This window comes from Microtus ochrogaster, chromosome 1 (assembly GCF_000317375.1).
Source record: "Microtus ochrogaster isolate Prairie Vole_2 chromosome 1, MicOch1.0, whole genome shotgun sequence".
NCBI lineage: Eukaryota > Metazoa > Chordata > Mammalia > Rodentia > Cricetidae > Microtus > Microtus ochrogaster.
In genome coordinates this window covers 50576878-50600928 of record NC_022009.1, presented here as the reverse complement: position 1 = coordinate 50600928, position 24051 = coordinate 50576878, and the positions used below count along the sequence as shown (strand labels likewise).

At 43.8% G+C, this 24051-nt stretch overlaps 1 protein-coding gene across 1 annotated transcript in view; it reads right to left on the bottom strand.

Annotated features, from left to right (window-relative positions):
- Vipr2 (vasoactive intestinal peptide receptor 2) overlaps positions 1-24051 on the bottom strand; it is a 72142-nt gene that overhangs the window by 3663 nt on the left and 44428 nt on the right. The window contains exons 5-10 of the mRNA XM_005343675.2: positions 22312-22409; positions 10761-10902; positions 3998-4148; positions 3331-3391; positions 1991-2060; positions 1536-1627 (exon numbers count right to left, since the gene is read on the bottom strand). Coding sequence (XP_005343732.1) covers positions 1536-1627; positions 1991-2060; positions 3331-3391; positions 3998-4148; positions 10761-10902; positions 22312-22409 — 614 coding nt within the window. The remainder of the gene's footprint in view (positions 1-1535; positions 1628-1990; positions 2061-3330; positions 3392-3997; positions 4149-10760; positions 10903-22311; positions 22410-24051) is intronic.

Genomic DNA, 24051 nt, shown 5'->3' with positions numbered 1-24051 from the left:
CACAGGGTGTGCAAGCTCTAGAAGTGTGTTCCCTATTTTATAACCTGCAGAAGTCTGGTCCTTTCTGTGATGGTCACGGATGCAAGTGGTAGGTGTCTCTACCACAGACATCACTGCCTTGCGAATGTGCACGCTCAAGGATCTGTGCCCAAGTCCTTCAGCATCAGCATGGAGGCTCACTAGGCTCCTGAGCACTACTCCTTTAGCTGAGGTTATCAGGACATTTGCATGGCCTATCTACTCCTCTGTCCCTAGGGAAGTGCTGTGAGAGAGAAAGGCCTTTAGTCCTTCTTTGCTACAACCCAAGGGGTGAAGCACAACCCTCTGCAGCCCTTCTCATCACCCTGGAAAGCACAGACTTCATTACCCCATATAATTCTGTTTCCAAAATAAAAGCATCCATCTCAAGACCTTCTTAACAAACACTCCCCAGAAACCCAGAGAAAAGGTCAGCACAGACACTAAACAAGATTTGCTGAAAGACCAAATTCAATTGAAGGGCGGCTAAGAATGCCCACCCTACTTTTCAAGGCTGCAGGGGGATGCATGAGGACCAGCATGAGGCACCATGTGGACAGCCTGCACCTTGTTATGTGTAGACCATTTCTTCCACAAATAGAAACTCATTCCTTGTATTTTGTGCACAGCATGGCACAACTGAATCTGAAATGCCCACCTAATCCTTTCTTGATTCTTCTGTGCTAGGCACTGAATGTCTTTCAAGTATTAATTTAATTGTCTCTCAAACCTAACAACAGGCCCCATTCCTTTTTCAGGGGAGGAGAGAGAACATAGGGAAGGTCCACACTGTGGCTCAGCACCCACATGGATGCTGCTTTTTAAAAATTTTTATGTATTTATTTTTTGGGTGGGAAGAAACCTGGATGCAGGTGGTAAGTTCCAACTGCCCGGGAGCGGGTGACTTGGCCAGGGATATGTAACTCTTAGCCAGTTCAGCTGCATCTGAGCCTGGACTCCAGAGCTGCACCAGATGCACCAGCACTGAGCTCATTATGTTCCTCATCACATCTGAGTTGGGGTCTGTCTTTTCTTTGTGAATGACAGGTAATTTATGGATTCCTTGGATAATCATAAATAAGCTGGAGACATTCCTGACCTCTGCCCTGTGTCCTTCACATGAGACATAACTTTTAATATAATTGCTAAGGCAGGGCCAGGCACAAGGTGCCAGCAATGGCTGTGTGACTCAGTCCCAGGGTCTGGGAGGGAAGGCAGATTATATGAAGAATAATGTGTGGTCAAAGAGAACGACAAGCTGTGATATCGGAGGACACACATATAAGGAACACCTCATTACAAAGCTCTAGCATGCTGTCAAACACGGGAGAAGATGCCCATTTTCATTTTTAGCACCGTCATCACATCAGCATGGCATCTTGGTTCCTCTGAGAGCTGGGATGGCAGACGTTGGTGTTGGTGCGAGCTGTGCCTTAGACCTTCTGTAGTCAAGCACTGGCTTCTGTTCGCTACATGCTTCGATGTATATTTTTCACGCTGTACCAGTGGATACTCACTTGTACTGTGATTGATCATTGCCACCGACATCTGGGGAGGTTAGCTTCTGAAGTAAGATCCTTATAATACTGATGAAGAGGGCAAAATTGACCTGCACAGAGAGCACAAAGGACGATTTGATCTGTGGGTGACTTCAATCTTATCCCTTACCACCCACATACAGGATTTGGTGACGATCTACCCCAGGCACTATGCCTGCCCACTGCACCAAAGAAGACCTCATGTAGGCATTGAGGGCACTACTGCATAAAACTGTGGTTATCTGAGATGCACGACAGACTGTTATAACCTCCTGCAGGCCTAGATTCTGCTCGTCTCTCCTCAGAGCCCACCCTTCCCTGGGAACTGCTCTGGAAGTGACGGGACCCAGTGAAGTATGGCGGTTGCACTCTCTGCACAGTGTGGGTGCGTAGCAGAAGAGCAGGGCAGAGCTTCTCCGTGGGAAGCTACTTACTACAATAGAAATTAGGATGGGCATCCGAATGACCCACCAGGGGATGCTCTGGTCGTTTGTGTCCCAACAGCTGTTAGAGAGAAAGAAACTGGTGTCACAGTGAATCGACCTACAAACCAAGGAGAGCCGACCAGCTGAGGACTGACCTCTCACTTGGGGCTTGCAGAGCCAACCTTCCCCCTTTTATTTCATCTGTCAGTCAGACTCAGACACCCAGTCACCTCCACCTAGATTTAACTGTTGTGCCTGTAAAGTGAAGCAGCTTTCCCCAGTGAGCCAACCTGACAGTCTGCTAATGGGGAGGTGGGCCGACATGTAGCTCCAGGGTTGCCATGTCTCAAAGCTGTGATTTTAACCCAAGGCACGGACGCTCACTTCACCTGATGTCATGAGGGTTTTCTCTGTTCTGAAAATGTATTTCTCCCCAGTTGTTTGTATCTGTGTTTAAAGGAAAAATTAAAAAAAAATATGCTTTGAACGTGGCTGAAGTGGGCCTGATTTCCACTAAGGTTTATCTCCAGCAGAAGCAGGACTATGTCAGGCTTCCTGCTTTGGTATCTACAGCCCACAGTGGATGTTAGCTGGTCCAGCAAGGGCAGAGTTCCACAGCCATGGGCCCCAGACTGGCGATGTGTTATGGGCAGCTGAACTGGCTCATCCTACAGGAACCCACAAAACATGGAGCCCGCAGCTAACACTGCCTGTGTTGTCATTCCTGCTTGCCCAAGGGTGACTGGGCCAGCTAACACAACTGCGGAAACATCTCTGAGGTGGGGGAAAGTCACAGGCTAAAGAAATGGATTGGTTTAGACCATCTACTCATAGAGTGTGGTATGTATGTCCTTCAGTGGACAATTGATATCTTGGGGTCTTTTGTGGGATACATTTAGGCTAGGAATGCATGTGTCACTGAACTCAGAAGTTCTCAAAGGAGGAGCCGCTCACAGAGGCCATGCAGGCAGCTACGCAGCCTGATCTCAATGTTTTTCATTGTTGTTTTTGTTTTTTTTTTTCTTCCCAGAAAACCTTCTTATACCTGCTTGGCACAATATCACTCATTCTACCTGGTTTTTCCAATTTCAGCTGAACTGCAGGCCTGGCTTGATCCTCACCTTGACCCTGGCTTGATCATGTGGATCATCTTCCAAATACGAAAACGTGTAGTGAGTGTTGTCCATGACCACCCACATGCCTGTTTTCTATTCACAGAGTGCTAATTGCTGCCTAGAAATGCCTTGACTGGCTCAAAGTGTTTCTTATGTCTAATTGTATGTGTTTATTTAGTTTCCAGATAGTCAACCGGCACTGGGAGGCCTTGTTTCACAGCACACAGCACTCACCCTGTGTCTTCTAAGGAGAGGCGGGTCGCTGTCCATGCGCCTATACACACACTGGGGATGCCTGTGGAGAGACCCCATCAGATCGGCTCAGTCTCGTTAATGAGGAGCAGCACCCCCACAAACCTGGAACTCTGCTCAAGAGTCAGAACTCCAAAAAAGAATCTGCAACCCAAGGGCCATAAGGAAGCTCTTGCTTAATGCCTTTGTCAATATGCGAAGGTTTATTCTTACACCTTATTAGGCAGCAAAGATAACTATGTCTGAAAGTTGAGGATCTGAACAGGTCTGAAACCTGTCTGCTGGAGACAGAGGGCATGTAAGAGGGAGACATGCTCACACGTCCCATGACGCCCCCAAGCCACACAGGCTTCCATCTCTTCCCTGCTCTGGGAAGAGCTGGGCTCCTGCCAGCAGGTAGATGTGTTATCAGCCTGCTCCTCTCTGATCTCATTGTCTATATGAGCTGACTGGGAAAAGAGATAGGAACAGGAGCTCAGTTTCAGTTAAAAAGGGGGTGTGAATGGAGGTAGAATGCTAAAGCAATTCAGTGGACCCCCTCAGTGTCTCCAAGGCAACCACTTAGTATACCCCCTGGAAGTCTGAGCAGAAGCCTGCAGACGTTAACCAAATGAGATGGGAATCAGGATGGGGAGTATGAAACCCTTACCCCATCCAATCAGAAGGTAGGCCAGGAAGCACCTGCTCGGAGGAAGGATGGCCACCAGGAGGGTGTGCAGGTAGAGCCCCTCCACCAGAAGCCAGTAGAAGTTAGCCATGATACAGTACTGGAAGAACACCAGGCTGAGTTTGCAGCCGACCTGGAACCAGAGACAGTGAGAGAATGTGCCAGTCGGTAAAAATAGTTATGGTAGGCAGGGCTACTCTCTGTTTGGATAAGTTGTAAAGCAAAGCCACAGGGCTGACTTGAAGGGATGTTGTTAATTTCTTGTCCTGGCAGAGGCAAAAAATGTGTTATACTGAGGCAGAGGCTGTTATATATACAATGCCAGGGACCATCTGCTGGGAGCCTCTAACTCTCTGAGGAAGAAGTAGAGGCAGTGAGTTCCTGCGAGCCAGTCGCTGGCCACCTTCCTAGATACCAGGCTCAGACATACCTCCTCCTACTTGGTCCTCCTTCCTGCTGTGTTGTTATGCTGGTCCCTCGGACATGCCTTTACCTCAGTTCTTCCTTCACTGCCCATTCAAGAGGCTAACCATCTCTAGGACATGCAGTGGAGGAGAGCACTTGCTGGCTGAAGTGATGAGTGGAATGTTTGTCTTAGGGTTTCTATTGCTGTGATAAAACACCGTGACCAAAAGCGGTTCAAGGAGGAAAGGGGTTTATTTTGTCTTACAACTCTCAAGTCATATTTCATCCCTGAGAGAAGTCAGGGCAGGAGCTCAAGTCAGGAACCTGGAGGCAGAAGTTCAGGCAGAAGCCAGGAAGAGTGCTGCTTACTGGCTTGCTCCTCATGGAGCTGGACCAGTATACATCAATCATCAATCAAGAAAATGACCACAGGCCAGGTATTCCACTTGCCAAGCGACACTAGCTTGTGCCAAGTTGACATAAAGCTAGCGAGAAGAATGCTATGCACACTTGAGGTGTGTATGGGGAAGGGCCAGGACACCTGGAGGCTGTCAGTGGCTGGATGCTGGGGAAAGGGTCGCCTCTGGCCAGTGAATATGCAGCTTCCTGGCCCAACCTCCACATCTGAACAAAGTATCAACACTGGAAAAGGTTGACAGACTGTGGTCATTTTCTTAATAGATAACAGAAGTTTGGGGAGAGAAACTGTGGGCCATAGCTAGGTTCCTAGACTTAAAAAAATTGACAACCTTTAATTTAATATGTCATCTCTTACTCCAGTGAAGACCATTTTAAAACTCCTAGGAAAAATAGTTCATTTTCTATATTTCTCTTGTTTTACTCTATTTCCAACTCTAATTAATTCTTTTACAATCTTTTCACATATATGTGTGTGTGATGTAGCCATACCCACCCACACATAGATGCTAATTTGTGCTCACCCATATGAGTGAGCACAATATATCACATATATGAGTACATTTCACATGTATTTGAATACATACCCATTCTATACATAAAATACATCCAGCCTGCATATACCTATCCATAATACAAGACTCTCAAACACACACATTTCTACTTGTGCTTATCTATAGATATACATCTTTCTATATACATAGATGAGAATGGAGTTGAAAGTGATATTCTTTTTCTTATAGAAGCAGCAATTTTCTATTTGCTTATGAAATTGAAATCCCTGTTTATATGAAGGGAGTGCAAAGGCTGAAATATACTGATTATGTATTTACACCATACACAGGGTGGATGCACTTACAGGAAATATGGAAGCCTTACCAAATGACCATATCTCCATGGCCATGAGGGGCTTGACCTCAACACGCTGAACCTTACCCATGCCCCAGCCTGTCCCATAATAGTCTTTTGTTTGCTGCCCCCCATTTCTAGGAGTAACCAGAGACTTCTTACTGTTCATCTTCACCATCAGTGAGATTCCAGCAGGTTCTGCTCCTATTGTGGGATCCTGAGCACAAATGTCACAACCACCCATCCATGAAAATGAAAAACAAAGATCCACAGTTTTGTATCTTGTTATGATTCATTGGGATAGTGGGTGAAACAAATTGAAAATCATTGAGAATCTGGTAGGTGATGACATTTTAAATGTATCTTGCTTTTTGACATTTGATAAAGCCTATCCTACCTTAAAACACAAAATAAGTAAATTACAAGTGTATTAAAGACATAAATGAACAAAATTGAAAATAAATATCTCTAAATCAGAATAGGAAGCCTGAAACCCAAACATAAACATACTGCTAAAAGGCTAGAAGACAATTTTGAGTTTATAGCTTACAAAAATACTGAAAACATCTAGGAAGCAAAATATCACTAAAATGCAATTGACAAATGGTGGCTCTGAAAATGCATTTGCAACAGAAACATAAAAGGCTCATTTCAGTAAACAATGATAATAGGCAAACTTGTCAAGGAATGATAACACCATTTTTGGTGGTAGGGGCTGTCTGAGAGAATCCCAGGAAGGCTGCTCTTGGCAGTGTCTTTGAAAGAAATACTGGGCACCAAGGAGAGAACATCATGTCATAGCTCTCCTGGTGCATTTTCAAGACCAATCAATTAATTTGCTTACAATTTGAAATGAATCTGCCTTTGTAATTTGTAAGTTGGTGGTTTAAAAGAAATGGCTCCCAAAGGGAGTGTGTGGTTTGGTTGGAGGAGGTATGACCTTTTTGGATATATCATTGCGGGTGTGGGCTTTGAGGTCTCCTATGCTCAAGCTATTCCCAGTGTCATAGTTCACTTTCTGTTCTCTTCTGATTAAGATGTTGATGTGGGAAGTCCTTTTGTATATGTGTTGCTTTTATTGGTTAATGAACAAAGAAGCTACTTCGGCCTGTGATAGGGCAGAGTAGAGGTAGGTGGGAAAACTAAACTAAATGCTGGGAGAAAGAAGGTGGAGTCAGTGGGAAGCCATGGAGCTGCTGCAGGAGACATATGCAGGAGATAGATGCCAGATAGAACCTTACTGGTAGACCACAACGGTGTGGCAATACACAGATTAATAGAAACGGGTTAATTTAAGATATAAGAGCTAGCTAGTATATACTTAAGCTATTGGCCAAGCAGTATTGCAAATAATATAGTTTCTGTGTGGTTATTTCAGGTCTAGGTGACCAGGAACAAATGAGCAGCCTCTACCTACAAGCTGTAGCCAGGCCCATGTCTGCCTGCATACCACCACACTCCCAGCCACCATGCTTCCTACCATGATGATAATGGACTGTAAGCTGCCACCTCAATTAAATATTTTCTTTATATGAGTTGCTGTGGTCATGGTGTTTCTTCACAGCAATAGGTACTTTACTAAGACAGTAAGGTACTAGCCCCCAGATGATGGTATGAGGAGGTGTTTAGGTGGTAATGAGGATGCGATTTAGAAGACAGTTCCTTATTGACCCTTATGAGATGCCGATGGGTAGTGCTTTGGTTCTGGATTTTGGCTTCCAGAACAGTAAACAAGTGTCTGGGTTATCATGACTGTCCAGGCTGCTGAGATTCTCTGAGCTGCCTGCTCCACTTCACCTGTGAGTTGTACCTCACAGAAAGACGAACACATTGGTGTGTGGAAGAGTATGCCTAGAGAGACAACAGACACATGCAAAACCAAGCCCATGTCTGTGCTGGGGAGCCAGTCAGATGAATTATGCTGTACCATATGATGGCTATAGCATGATCTAGATGGCAGAGAACAGGGCACAGCTGACTTGAGGGCATCTATGTAAGAGAAGGCACAGAAGTGTGCTTGTGACCAGTCCATGTTCTTATTAAACCATGTTCTTACCTCCTTCCCTTTGCTCATTGCTAACAAATGTGATCTGTGAGGACCACAGGCCTGAGTGACACAGGTCTTCTTCTGACTTCACCTTCCACAGCACTAGCCACTGAACCACATAACACTGGAGCACATGGGGGTCTGCTGCTGCCCTGTTAGGTCAGTGCAAGGGTAGCAGGGAAGAATTAAAAGGGCCAGGCAAATCAATAACGGGCTCCTGAGAGATCAAAGGTCTGTCTGGGTGCCTCTGTTTGTGTACATAGACATGTGCATATTCATGTGTCTGGGGTGCATGTGTATAAGTGCACAAAATATACTTGTGATGCATGTACACATGTGTTTGGACAACATCTTGTACATGTCTATATCTTCACACATTTTTGTAAATGTGTTCAGGCACAGGTTTTGTATTTGCTCGACATGTATGTGTGTAATATCACTCACTGTTTTCTTCTCATTTCCTACCTTCTGGGTCTTCTGACGCCAGCTATGTGGGGTGAGGATCCCTAGCCAGGATTCCAGCCTGGGTCACTGCTCTGCTCTCTCCTCATTGCCACAGAACCTGTCTGTCCAGATGGCTGTCTGGGTCTTGCTGTAGTGTTTACAGCTGTGGCTTATCCATTCCCCTCATCCAGGCAGGCAGGACTGAGCTTAGGCTTCTTAGGATCTGCAGACCCCAAAAGAAACCTGCTCTGCTCTCATGATAAACTGTTTAGCTGCATGCAAACTGCCCAGAAGTGGAGGAGCCTGTGCAGCCTTCAACCACATGGAAGAGCTAGCTGTTCTGCCAGCCTCCCCTGGCCAGGAAGAGGTCTCTTCATGCACGGACTCGTTCTGTTGCCTGGAAAAAGCAATTTGTCACATCGTGGGGAGCATTCCTGGTGGGTTGCTTTGGAGAATAATGTTGATTTAGTGAAATACAGCCAGGAATATAATGGAAAAAAAATGAAACTGGAAAGAAAATTGTTTCCTATTGCTCATTCTGCAATCTGACTCTATTTTGCTAATATGTTCAGTACTTTATCATTCTTTAGACAGCCCTATCTTTTTCCTCCGTTCTTCCCTCCATGCTGTGCTTTGCCTTCCTTCTTTGTCCCTCCTGTCTGTCTCCTCTTGGTAGGAATCCCAGGGCCAGCTGGATACTCGACTCCCCGGAGAATAGCTCAGGAAACAGACTGGAGGAACCTGTCCCCATCTTCAACTTTCATTCAGCCCTTGGCACTGGCCTGAGGATGCTAGTGTCAGGGCTTGGGTGAGTAGCAGGCATTCAGGCTGACTCCTCAGTACTTTGGGGAAACTGCAAGATTTCCTCAACCCGGGCTCATCTTTTGGGATGCAGGTAAATCCTGGTTCATCAAGCACCTACAAACAGGACAGGGAAACAGACTAGCGCTAGAAGAAAGTCAACACTGCCACGGGAGGTGGAGAGGGCAGAGCAGGGTGGTGGGGTGGTGCCACTGCTTTACCCTTTCCCACTTCAGGGGTGCCTGCCACCTTTTCTCTGCCCCTCCACAAGGAGAGTTCAGGCTTTTGGGGTGTCAGCATCAAGGCAGAGTTGAGCATAGGTGCTTCAGAAGAGTAGGTATTGGGTTATCTCTGGGGATCAATTTCTTTTTAAAAAAAGTTTTATTCAATTAACACTTTTCACTTATTTTACATACTGTTCACAGTTTCCCCTCCCTCCTCTTCTCCTGTTCCCTCCCCACACCTCCTGTCTACCTCCTTTCCCATCCACTTCCCCTTAATCTCCATTCAGAAAGGGGCTAAGGAATGAAAGCTGCTCAGAGCAGCTCTGAGCATTGCAGTGAGGGGATTCGCAACATCTTGGTGTTTACCACTGGAACACAGGTAGCAAAACCCTCACCTCAGGACAAAAGCTTCAGAGACAGCAAGGTATGCCTGGGAGCAGACTTTTCCATGTGGTGCATCCTGTTTTTGGTTTGCTATTATAACATATTCTTTTTTACAGCCCACTCTGTATCATGAGCCTGAAGAACACACTTCAGGAAGATGGTAATGGCTATACAACTACAAGGCACTTTGCTGTGTCAAAAGTAAACTAATTAACATCTGTTCAGGATCAAAGGGTGTTATCTGATGTGTCTACTTGCAGGCAGCAGTGGGAAGCAGTAGAGTGTCCTGCCTCTTTAAGTTACTGAGGCCACGAATTAGGAATAACACACCAGATTTCCAAACGTGGAGCCTTACATGCCTGGGAATGCTTGATTGCAGAAAGCTCTCAAATACCTGTCCAGTTGAATAGGTAGCAAATTGCCGTGACTAACCCCACAAGCAGAGCCAAGACAGAATGGCCTGGCATGGGAGAGAGCCCCCGCCATACTGCAGACGCCATCATCAGCATGGTCCGTTCTTGTATGAAAGATGCAGATTACGTGCGTTTCCCCTGGCACTGTCCAGCGTTTCTACCACATGGGTTGATTTCTCCAGAAAATGAGTAATATTTTTGATCCCTTGGCATCTGGGTAATTTGGACAAGTGTACCTCATCTACAAAAGGACTTGTCACCTGTTGCTGCACTCATTTCAGTAATGGTCACCAGGGCTTGCTGCCCTTCAGTTCCCCAGCCTCCACAGTGGCTAGATACCACCCAGAATTCTTTTTTTTTTGATGATTACCTATTAACCTATATTTATTAATTATACATTACATTTTTAAATGAGCTGCATAAACACAATACCTTAATCAAGAGCAAAAATAAACATATAACAAAATTGACCTTAAGTTTGTATCAATAAACCATAATCCATACCATTGCAAATCTCTATATAGCATATCCCAAGAATATTCCCACCCAGAATTCTTGTGGGCCTTCCTGGTCTTGGTTGCAGACACAGGACTGAAGCCATTCCTTTCTGCCTTGCTCAGGCTGGAGAAGGGCGAGGCCACTGCTGTCCCTTAGAGAGGAAAGTGCTTGTCAGGCACTAGGGTCTGCCCTGTACACATGGCTCTTGTCAGGCACTAGGGTCTGCCCTGTATACATGGTTCTTGCCCTTAGAAAAATCTTACCCAGGAGGCTGCCTGGTCGTGGCAGCGCAGTGTACCTGAGCTGGAATAGAGCACACTGTCCTTGACCAGCACTGAGATGGCTCTCAGCATGAAGGAGAGGAACAAATTCAGGTGGATGTAGTTCCTGGTGCAGTGCAGCTTCCTGAAGAGGGAGAACACAGACATTCATGTTTAATTGTCATCTAGCGTCTGTTCATGAAGTTTCATATAATTTGTTTAACTGCAATGATCACAGTATACTTTTTGTTTCCAATTTTGCATCATGGTAAGTTATTTTTGCTCATGAACTCTCCTTTTCGTTCAGATTACTTCCTTAGGTTGGAGTTCAAAAGTTTCACAGGAGCTGCCTTGAGCCTGCAGCCAAGTGTACTCCGTCCCCCTGTGGTTCGGGAACACAGGCTGGATAGCGAAGTGTGGCTGTCTCATTATCGCTCCTCTTCTGGTGTACCTTGTGGTCTTTCTGTCTGATGTTCCTACTTTGAGGCAGAGCTGCAGCCATGACTCTAACTATTCCTCAGATGATACTTGGCTTTCAAGGCTTCAACTCTGATGTGTTAAGTAGGAAACTGCCTTCTGTAAAAATTGACTTTCTCCTCTTTATATTGACACAAAGGATGGTTCGCCCCGCGCACAGGGTTCCGTCTTGGGTTAGGATCTGCAATTCGTCTCCTGGTTACACAACAACTCATCCCATTCTTGACTGTCCTTTGACAGAAGCTTGCTGTTGGCTGAGGGCACAGGCGGATGCTTTCTCATTGACCCCTATTTCTGGTCACACAGGCGTTGACCTACCATTTGTCTCTCTCATGTCCCTGGCATGCTCTGACCAATCAGGCAGAACTATCAGAACAAATGAGACTGAAATATGGCCAATGGGGGCTGATTCCAAGTTCTGTGTAATTTAATTAATAATTAAATATGGCCAATGGGGGCCGATTCCAAGTTCTGTGTAATTTCATTAATCTAGAGTTAAAAACAAAAGTATCATGGCCTGCCTTTTCTTTGCACACTGTGTCCTGGTCATGGTAGTGCTGGCCTTCACTTTAACAGATGCGTCATATATGTATCTACTGGTGTGTGTGTGCACCACGGAGTGTCAGCTGTATGGGCCCTCTAGTATTACACACAAGAGAGACACTGCTCTGGCAGAGGTTAATACATTAATTCTGTTGGAGGCTTTTCTTTTCTATGTACAAATGGAACAAAACTGGACCAGGCTATGTCACAAATTTCATGAACAGCAGATGCTGTTTTCTGTGTGGTAGAGGAAGATGAAGAAACTTTCGTTGGGTTAAAATGTTGAATTAAAAAGGTACATAGACTTTTAAAAAAATTGTTGAATTTAACAAGAACTTTCCAAAAGTTAGTCACCTGAAATCAGAATTAAAATTCCAACAAAGGAGGCCAGTGAAAACAGTGAACTAGGGGCTTCTGTCCAACCCTTCCAGGAAACCCTGAAAATCTGGCTAAACTACTCAGATTAGTCCTGTTGTAACTCTGGAAAATACTCAGAGTTGACAGCTATGTGATCTCCCACCCCAGGTAAGCACACTGGAGGCCAGCCTTGCCTTGTCCTATGGCACATGCTCAGTTTGGTGCTTTTCTGGAGACGGTAGCTGGTGGTCTCTGTGTGGTCTCAGCAATCACTACAAATACAAGATACTGGTCTGTCTTTCTCTCTTTCTTTCTTTCTTTCTTTCTTTCTTTCTTTCTTTCTTTCTCTCTCTCTTTCTCTTTTTACTTCTAAGTTCATTGAACAACTGGTGCAACCTTCCAGAACCCATTCAGACAGAAAAGCAGCTATCGTGAAAGCCAAATAGATCTGGCAGCTGCCTAAGGCCAACATTGACAGACATTCTGGAGCCTAAGAAGAGAGGCTAGGGAGTGAAGTCCTTTGGAAAACTAGGATTTTGAAAACCTGTCATATATACAGAGGACTTTATAATCCAGCATGCATGCTCCAGACAGGTCATATGTTCCCAGAAAGCTTTCACCTCAGGTGATCTTTAGATTTAGCATAAGCAAAAAGTGAAATTAAGGCAGCATTGTAAACAGCCTTGTCAAGTATTAAAGGAGTGTTTCCAACACAGCCAGACTCCTCAGATGGGAAATACATCTTATTTTCTTCCTATTTTCTCCCTTCTACTGTGGATGTCTGATAATACCTCTATCACTAAGTAAGTGACTGATAGATAATGGTGCTTAGGCTTCAGAGACCAAAAGGGCCAGCACAAACTCTACAAAATAGAAAAGTTTAGAAAAATCACTAAATAAATAATTACAACCTGAGCCTGGCTGCATAGAGCTATAGTACCAGCTACTCAGAGGCATGAGACATGAAGGCTGCAAATTAAAGACTTGCCTGGGACCAAGAAGGACTTTAAGGACAATCTAAGCACTGCACGGAGACTCTGTCTCAAAATAAAAAGTAAATGCAAGGGTTGAGTTATACCTCTGTGGTATACTGCTTGTTTGGCATTTGAAAGGCTTTGAGTTCAATCTCAAGTACCACAAAAACTGATAAAATAAAATAAATAATATAGAAACCCCTTCAGCTCCTAACAAAGAACAACAAAAATGAAATACAAAATTTGATTTCCAGAGTTATCACATCATTTTATTATAAATGTCCAATTTCAACAGAAGGATTATAAAGTATTAAAAGAAGCAAGAAAGCTGGATTGCTACTAGGAAAAATGATATAAATAAAACTTTTCCTTTAAAAAAATCACACGAAGTAGCCCCACTAGACAGAAGCTTAAAGCCAAATGCTTGAATATTTTCAAAGAACAGAATGAAATAAAGAGAACAATCCTTCAACAAATACAGAATTTCCATAAAGAGATGAAATTTGAAGAAGTAACTAAATAAAAATTTTAGATTTGATACGCACAACTGGCATTAGAAAGTCCCTAGAGATGGCCCAGGGAACTCTAGGCAGGCAAGGGAGGGAAAGTCAGTAAATTTAAAGATCAAAGAAAATCACCCAGTCTTAGAAGCTGTTGTGTAGCAATTTGCTCAAAAAGTAATAATTTCATCTTGGAGGAACCTCTTTAAAACTATGCAAGTAAACAAAACTTGCCAGGCTCAAAAATAAACACCTCACAAGTCTTAGAAAGTTCCTGAAACTTATAACATTCACAAGGACAGCCCTTAAACTGTAACAACTTCTGTGTAGAGGAGAGACTATAATCTGTTTAGTAGTTGGCAAGTTAAGAACAGGAACTCCAGGGATACAGCTTTTATGAACTATCATGTGGGCTTGAGTGGGCTTCCCATTGATGCTTCTGAGTAGCCTGTGTTTCTGGAGCAACCTGTTGTCCATGCTGCTGTAACCAGCCCCAATAAGCTCACTGGTCCACTGATTTAGACTTAGGTGAAATCAGTACTTTGGTCAGTCCTTATATGTGATAACTGAAATTTGTTCATGTCTTCACAAAAAAATTATCAAAAGCAGAATAGATGAAGAAAAACAAAGAAAGCCCCAAAGACATATAAAAATTCTTAAAATGTAATAAGAAACCAAACAATTGAATTAGAGACTAGGCACACATGGGACTAGAGAAAATACAGTTAAAAAGTACATGAGGAGGGCTGGGGAGATGGTTCAGAGGTTAAGAGCACTGACTGCTCTTCCAGAGGTTCTGAGTTCAATTCCAGCAACGATATGATGGCTCACAACCATCTATAACAAGATCTGGTACCCTTTTCTGGCCTGCAGGGATACATGTAGACAGAGCAGTGTATACATAATTAATAAATAAATATTTAAAAAATAAGCACATGAAGAATCTGGAAGGACTTTGTTGGTGAAGTATTTGTTGCACTCGGTGTTAGGACCCAAGTTAGATCTTCTAGACCCATGTGAAACAACCAGGAGCAACATCGGGGAGGTGGAAACTAAAGGACCCTAGGGACTCAGTAAGCTCCAGGATCAGCAAGAGATTATCTCAGAAACAGAGTGGAGAATGATTGAGGAAAACACCAGTCATTGACTTCTGGCCTCCTCATGCACATACATGCATGAGCTCTTACACACTGTGCACATGCATATATTAGTGCACACACCATGCACACAAAGGGCATGAGGCCACCAAGCACCACTTCACACCCGGTCTACAGTCATGTATTCTCTGCACCTCGAACAATGTATCTGTATTATTAATCAAGCTTCTCTGGCAAAGGCTGAGAACTGCACTGAGCTGTGTGTATAAAGATAGATATTCAGAAGGGATCTTGATACGTGTAAAGGCTGAGAACCACACTGAGTGGTGTGTATAAAGATGGGTATTCAGAAGGGATCTTGATTTGTGTCCGTTTAACATAATAATAGGTAGTAGTTTCACCCCTAGGGCAGGGAAGCTCTGCACCCACAAGTTCTTGGCCAGGTTTACAACACCAGGCATGAGTTGCATCTTGAGTAACAGATCTTAAATCCAGTCAGAAGGCAATCGGTTATCCCTTGGCCTAGTTTGATTTACGTTGCTGTGATAAATACCATGACCAAAAGCCAAGTGGTGAAGCTTGATTAATAAAAACCCAGAGACAGAAAGTGGGATTCAACCTGAAGGTCAGAAAAGCAAAACAGGCAACTACTGACTCTTACCTCTACCTCAGTCCTAACTGGCGATCTTGCCTCCAGGAATCTCAGAATGAGACTGTGTCTGAGAGCTGTCTCCTCCCGTCTTATATTCCTCTCTAGGGCTGGGATTAAGGGTGTGCACCACTACCACCTGGTTTCTATGGCCAACTAGTGTGGCTGCTGGGATTAAAGGTGTGTGCCATTGCTGCCTGGCCTGTAAGCCTGTTTAGTACAGCTGTTTTACTCTCTGAACTTCAGGAAAGCTTTACTTATTAAAATACAAATGAAATATCACTACAAAGTGGGGGAGGAAAGGCTTATTTAAGCTGACAGTTCCAGGTAATAATCTATCACTGAGGAAATTCGGGGAAGGAACTCAAAGCAGGAACGTGGAGCAGAAACCATGAAGGAGAGTTGGTTAGTGACTTACTTTTTCTAGCTTGCTCACTTAGCTTTCTTGTATAGCCCAGGCCCACCTGTCCAGAGATGGTGCCACCAACAATTGGCTAGGCCCTCCTACCTCAATCAGCGGTCAAGACAATTCCCCACAAATATGACCATGGTCAGCCCAATGTGAACTCTCGAATGAGACTTCCTCTTTATAAGTGACTCTTGATAGTGCTAAACTGAAAGTAAACACTAGCTAGGAATCCATCATAAAAACCTAAGGACACGAATTTGAGTGAGTGTGTAAAGAGTCTGAGAGGAGTTGGAAGTGGGGAGGGCATTGGATATACTCAAAATGCATTTCATCTATGCATAAAGCTCTCATAGGATACACTAAAACCATCTTTAAAAAGAAAACAACCTGAAATACCTGCTCCCACAAGTCCCTCTGGTCTCAAGAATGAAAGAGACATCCAACAGAAGATCAGACTTTGCAAATGAAAGTGCTTTATGAACTGGGTCTGTTGCGCATGTCTAGATTTAAGTGGAGAGACATGAAATAATGGGAAAGATAGGAGAATGGTAAGGAAATATATGAGAAAAAGGTCAAAACACCAAACACAAGGGAGGATGGTGTTCCAGGAGAAGAATATGATATGGAAGCAATTTTTCAGGGGGTTCCAGTCAAGAATTTCTGAAACAGATCACAGAGTAACAGATGAGATGCTTGACACTGAGACGGATCCAGAAGAAATGCCACCGAGTCAATGAGTGCAAGCTGCACAAAGCAGGTGGCTCTCAGAGAGATGTTCAAGGGGGAAAGACCATGCTTTTAGGAGCAAGCTTGTGCCATAGGCATCTTCTTAAGAGACACAATCTTATCCTCCGTATTCAGAAATATCATTTTAAAAAGCAAGCAAAAAGCCTTGAGAATTCACTGCAATGAGACTGTAAGCAGAGGCAGCTAGGGAGGCTCAGGAGAAGCAGGGGGATGAGCCCAGCAGGAAAGAAAGTGTGGGTAGAATGGAGAGCTTGCTAAATAAACACCAGCCTAAAATAATAATGTCTATGGGATCTCAACATGGAATTAAAATTTACAAAACCAAAAAGGCATGAATGGTACATGGAGTTAAAATATAATGTGCTTGAATTGACTGGTAAGTGGTAAAAAGTAGTTTAGAGGTTAACTGCTATAAATAAGAGAATGTGTTGTGTGTTGTGGCCTGGCAGTGGGGAGAGAGGGGGAGGGAAGGAGAAAGGAGAGGGATCGGGAGGGAATGTATTGTAAATGTCAGATTATAAGTGAATGAAAATAGAATTATAAGTGAATGAAAATAGTATAAAAGAGGGAAACTGGAATAAATAACTTTCTGACAGAAAGAAAACAAAGAGAAAGATTAAAACTCAAAGTTGGTAATAACTATGCTAAGTGTGAGCTTAACAATGCTGCCATTTAACACACAGTGAGAAATGTCAGTCTAGTTCAATCTTCTACATGTTGGGAGCCAGGCTTAGCAGCACCACTGGCTGAAGAAGCTGTCTTTGATCCAATGCAGGCTTTGATAACTTAGTCAAAAATTAGGTGGTATAGCTATGTAGATTTATTTTTGGATCTACTGTTCTATTTACTTCTACTATGTGTCTGTTTTTGTGCCAGTACCACGCTGTTTTTGAATTACTACTACTACTATTTATATGTGCAGGAGGTTGGTGGGATAGTAAATTTGTGTACTGACTTTGGAAGTCAGTGTGGGGCTTTCTCAAAAACTAAAATTAGCATAGCTATATGATCCAGCAATACAATTCCTAGGTTAGTTTTAGTTGTCAACTTGAGACAATCTAGAGTCATCTTAAGGAGAAACCTCAACTGAGGAATAACCTAGATCAGTTGGGCATGTGGTCATGGTTGGGAAGGATTGCTTTGATTGATGATTGACGTGGAAAGGCCCAGCCCACAGTTGTTTCAGAAAATGATCAAGGGAGCAAGGCAGCAAGCATGTTCTTCTATGGTTTCTGCTTCGGGTTACTGATTGAGTTCATACCCTGGCTTCCCTCAGTGATGGGCCATGACCTGGATATGTAAGCCAAACAACCCTTTCCTCCCTAACATGATTGAGGTTATGGTGTTTCACTATAGTAAAAGAGTTCAAACCAGGACAAACTTGCTACTGGAGAAATGATGTTGTTGTTGTTGCGATAACCTGATGATTTTGGGAGAGTTTAACTTTTGAGCTGGAAAAGCTGTTTGAGTATTCAGAGCTTTTTGGGCTTGAGAGTGCGGTGAGAAATGTAGACAATAGGAGAGAGCCTGCAGGGCTTAGGAAGTTTTAGAAGGAAGTAAAGACTTTGTCAGGGCCATTTTTGTGGTATTTTAGACTAAGACTACAGATGCTGGTTCAGCTGTGGCCAAAGAATCAGCTGTGATTAACAAGAGATGAGCACCACTGAAGTGAACTCTTCGATGCGTCATCAGGACAATAGGAAAGTATCTCCTCAGGCCTAGCACACAGAAGCTGTAACATAAGGTGGCCAAGGCTACATGGCAATGTGACAGTCAAAATAGGCAGCGTGTAAGAAGTGTCTCACAAAGTGCTGCTTTCGAAGGCATGAAAGAAGTAGGACAGGGGGGGCCAGGAGAGTATCTGAGGCCTGGTGCCTCCAGAGAGGTTACTGATAAAGGTGCAATGTCAGTTGCAGCGGGGGGCCAAAGGGTATTGGAGATGCCAGGGTTGTGGTTCGTTCATCAAGGATAGTGGCAGGTGTGAAGCTGACTGGATCTCACCAGCCAAGCTGTGTGTGCTGCTAGTGGCAGCATTGGAGAGTTGGCTGCCCAAACCCTTTAGCGCTATGGGTGACTCCTAGATATTGGACACTGAGCTATAGAATTTGTATTTACATTGTTAGACTTTGGATTTTTCTCTGATCTGATTGTTCCTATTCCCTGCTTTTTCCCACTCAGAATAAGAAGGTAGTTACGTTGTTTTTGATTTTCAGGAGACTCCAGTTGAGACACTTTGGCTTTTTGAAGAGAATTGTACTTTTAAATATCACAGAACAATTTAAGACTATGACTTTTTTTTTTAAGTTGAACCATGTTTTATATTGTGATATTACCTGAGATATTGGTGGTAGGAAAGGAGAAGTTAGGAATTAATAGTGGTGTGTGTGTGTGTGTTTGTGTGTGCGTGTGTGTGCGTGTGTTTCAAGTCAACAAGAAGTAGATTTCCCTGGCTAGCTTTAATTGTCAAGTTAACACAGCTTAGAGTCAGCCACCTTAGAGAAGAAGCCTTTACTGAGGTGGCACTCTCCTTAGGCAAGTGGACCTGGGCTTTGTACGACAGTCAAAGGAGTGGGACAGCACGCAGTGTTCCTCCGTGGTTCTGATTGAGTTTTCTACTTGGGTTCTTTCTCTCAGTTTCCTCTGTGGTGATAATCTTGTCTGTACTCTAACAAATAAAGCTTGCCTAAAGATCAGTGGGTGGAGCTAGTTAACCATAGAGGTCTGAAGGTCTGTACAGACAGACAGGAAGTGATATGTCTGGGCAGAGAGAAGAATATAAGGCGGGAAGAGACAGGAGGTTGGCCTCTTTCTGGTCTGAGGATTTCATAGAGGTACGAACTAGTGGCTGTCTGCTTTGCTTCTCTGATCTTTCAGCTTTCACCCCCTAATATCTGACTCTGGGTTTTTATTATTGAGAAAATTAGAATGTAGACTCACTCTACATTCCTCAGTGAAGGACTCTACCTGGGAGTTTAAGTCAAACAAAGGGGCTCCTCTCCTAATTTGCTTTTGGTCAGTGTTTTTGTTTTCCACAGCAACGCAGGTAAACTAGGACAGCTTTTGACAGACTGCAAATAAGCACAGCACAGAATTCCTTGCACATCTGTATTTATTGTGACTAGTCTGAATCAGTCTAGGTGTCCATCAGCAGGTAGATGGATAAAGAAAGCGTGGTGTATGTGTAATGAATGGTGCTCACCTTTGGGGCAGAGGGTGTTATGGACGAAGATAGCTATGGAGGGCTTCTGGTTCAGACAGTGTCCTGCAACTTGAGCCAGCTATTGTATTTACCCATGTTACAAATTGAGCAAGGACACATCCTTTTTACTGAATGTCTACGTTACTAAGATGTGTTTGGTTCCGCACATGAAATATATGGCTGGCTCTGTGCAGCAGGATTCGTGACTCCTGCTGGTCGGGTGCGTATACACAGCAGGCATCTCTCCTCAGCATCACTTCCTCGGGTGAGTGTTATTATGACTCCCGCCCCCTGCTTCTCATGTTTCCAAAATATCCAGTCCTTTCCTTTAGTGTTTGTTGTTCCTTCCTTCCTCCTTGCTCACCCTAGTTTCCACAGAGTGGGGCTGCAGGGTGGGCCATCACTGAGCGGTCACTGTCAAGTGTCATTCCAGGGGTAGGTAGGTCTGATAGATAGCAACAGTGTGTGGCTCCTGGATGAGTAGAGCTGTGGTGGCTCACTCCACGTGTCCAGAGCAGACTTTGTGGATACGTGGCACTTATCACAATGCTGATAACCTGTTTGCATTGCTCTCCCCTCAGCACCCTTCAGTCCTCAAGTGTCTAGTAACTGCTGGCCTTCACTCTGCCTGTTAAAATCCAGGGTGGTAAAACTCTCTTATTGGATGAAGGTGTGGGATGGAATGAAATATCCATGAGGCACAGTTTAGCAATTTCTGTTGGTAGGAGCTGTCTGCCATGTTTTAGATCACAGCTATCATTCTGCTGATTCTAATGCACAATGGGACCCTGCATGTGCCAGCACGGTCTGTCTATGCTACCGTTTGGGACCTGATCTAGGACATGAGCTGCCCCATTTCTCTGTGTCAGTTAAGGACTTGGTTATCCAATATTTTTTTGTTTTGTTTTTCTAAACGCTTATTAGGGATATTAAATGTTTGGCAACTACAACTAATTTTGTTCTCTGGGTAAATTTGAACAGCAGAACATGCCAGAACATGCTGTTTTCATATTACAAACCTTAGAATTGACTTAGTTTTCCATGGATATTCACTGAGCATCACTTCTGACAGACAAGAGGTGGCATGAGTCAAAGGTGCAAAATAAAAATCCCCCCAAAGTGCCTGAGCTCCAGTTTCTGTGCCTGGAGCACTATCAGGGCAAATGGCTCTTTTCAACTGAAGAGTTCTGAAACGGGGGCGGGGGTTATGTTCAAATCTAAAAGACAGTATGGCTACCCATGAAAAAAGAATATTACAGGTTCTCTGGAAGGTCAAAATCACCCGTGCAAAGCTCCAAAGGCCTTTGGCTTGGCTGGCCATGCCACATGGTACAATGCGAAGGGACAGAGATTTGAGAATGTCTTATTCAAGATGGGAAATAGATATTTTCCATGCTACCCCACAGCAGCTTATTTCTCTAGGTATCATTTCTTAACAGTTTTCTCTTTAAAAGAATGTTAGAACACAGAGATAATTTAACACATAGTGATATACCAGTCATGTTAACATCCCGAAGGAGGAACAGTGTAACTTGTCTGTGGTTGCGGAACTTCGAGGCTGTGTCCTCCAGCATACCCAGCTCCTTCACTGGTGGATGACAGAAATGTCCCTTCTGTCGACAATGACTTTCTCTCACATAGTGCAACACTTATGCTTGTCCTCAGCAGAGAGAACACAGAGGTGATGGGAGCCCTGGGACTCACACCAAATGCTAGTGTGCTCAGTGGAATCATCCCATAGGCGTATCCACTTATGCTCCTGTGGACCAAGGTTCTCATCCTGAACAGGCGGTGATGGGGCACCATCCGACCTCACTACCAGAAAGAGAACAGTCAGACAGGATTGCAGGGCTCCTGTGCTAGGTTTGTGCCACCCACGCCCTTCCAATCTGCAGCACTTCAAATTCAAGGACCCTTTGGAGTGCCCCAATTAGTAGTATATTATATTATATATAATATTATAGATGTACGTAGGGATTGTACAATTTGTCCAAGGTCACACAGATACAAAGAGGCTAAACAGGATTTGAACCCATTCAGTGTGATTCCTCCCTTTAAGCTCTTAGATTCAACACATCTTCATAGAGCACCCAGAAGCTTCTGAAGGGAAAGGACAGATCATCCGGTATTCATAGTTCCATGTTTTGTATATGACCTACTTGTTTAATAAGTGATTGCTGAACTAAAGGGCAATATTACCTGTTTACAAAAGAAATGGGAAATGTTTAGGCAAAAATTGCCAGTAACGTATTCCTTGCTAGGTTTCTTCAAGGGTACCCTATTTTATTTATATTTGTGCATATGTGTAACTGAGTTTATGTATATCATGTGTGTATGGGTGGACACAGAGGCCAGAAAGTGGCAAGAGATTTCTTGCAATTGGAGTGATAGGTGGTTGTGTGATACAATATGGATGCTGGGAACTGAATCCCAGTGCTCTGCAAGAGCAAATAATCCATCTCTCTAGCCCCAAGAACAATCTATCATTTGGCACATGGAAGGGCTCCAAGTCAGGGGCCTAACCCTCTGAGGTACCAAAAAACCTATAGGTAAGTTTGCTGGTTTATTATTGTTTACAGAATTGCCCAGTTTTGCTCCTTACCTGAAGAGGCAGATAATTATGCTTCCTGTTGTAAGAGACATCAGAGAAACACTGTAGCCCAAGGTATAAACGGCCTTCACCAGAATATAAAACGTGATCTATAAGGAAATAAAAGCACATCTGTAAGCTGCTAGCCAAATCCATGGAGCAATAGGACATTCTGAGGTCCTTCCTGCTTGTAAAGTTCTCTCACATTTGCAGAGTGCTCGAGACAGGAGGCAGGGTCACTCGTGTAATTCCACCTCCACACGGAGTCCAGAAGGACCGTCATTTTTGAACACCTATCTTTTCTTACAAGTCATTATAAAGATGATTTTTGTAAAGAAATATTTTAAAGGGAACTGCATTGGCCACCACCAAGGCCAAGAAAAAGGAAGGTCAATATGACTGGAACTGGTGGGGTCCCTTCAGTGCAGTAGGAATGTGACAGTCTTCTGGGAATACATTTCCCAGCAAGACCAGGCGGATACACACATATGGACTTATGGAAAATCACATGGCGTCAAAAGTACATGATCAGTTACCCAGAGGGTCTCTTCTTATAGCATGGCTGACCTTGTAATTTTTATTTCTGACACTTAGGTTAGTAAGTTTCATGGCTGGAATCTAACATCCAAGCAATCACCAGATATGGGACAGAAGAACCATAGTTACTGCTGTAGAACCGCTGGAGACACTATAAAAATGGACCCTGTCTCGAAAAACCAAAAAAAAAAAAAGGTCTCTCTCTCTCTCTCTCTCTCTCTCTCTCTCTCTCTCTCTCTCTCTCTCTCTCTCTCTCTGTGTGTGTGTGGTCATAAGAGAGAAAACTGGGCACTCACAGGATATCTGAATAGGCTGTACCACCCTCCGTGTTCCAAGCCATGCTTATTTTGTACTTTTTGGTAAAACTAACTCATGTATGAAAATGCAGAATATACCTATTCATTTAGGATGGATTTTATTTTTTGTCAAAAAGTCCTAAAATAGACATAGCTACTGTTATCAAACCTCATGGTTATGGTACAATAAAGACTCTGCCAACTACTTTATTACTGCATTAGAGGTCTTCTTCACAGGAGGGATTTCATGTCTGGTACTGTGAACCTCGTCAAGAGCTTCCATAAACCATAACCTACTGGCGTTTCAATAAATGGCCATGTTTCAAATGGCCTTCTAAATATGCTTATTGCCATAGATTCGTGCTGCTCTCAAGTTTAATTAAAAAGCTTCTTTTTGCAATGGGTAGTGTGGTTAATACTCTGACCTAAGTGGTCAGAGTACTGAGAATAAGTAAATATGACTATTCAGCTGTAGACGGGCCATCTCTACCTATTTCCATCCATCCAAGGCTCAGGGACCATAGAAAAAAGAGAGGTCAGAAAGAATGCAATAGCCAGAGGATGAGTAGGAAAGTTGTGAAATACTGACTTCTGGAAATTACATCGCTGTTGAACACATCAACTCAAAGCAGCTGTGGTTGCTTGCACAAGCCTTACAAAAAAATCAAGCCAGCCAAAATTCCAGCGTGGATTGGAGAGGGCTCTCAAGGCCACCCTGCAGTGGTGAAGCTGTTGGTGGCTGATGGCTGCAGAGAGAGAGAGAGTCACTTTTCTTTGGGGATATGGATGCTGATAAGCTCATGCCCAGTGCATGGTAACATGCCCAGTGCATGGCACATGTGGTCAGTATTAATTTGACTCAGGGGCTGATGATGATGGTGGTGGTGGTGGTGGTGGTGGTGGTGGTGGTGGTGGTGGT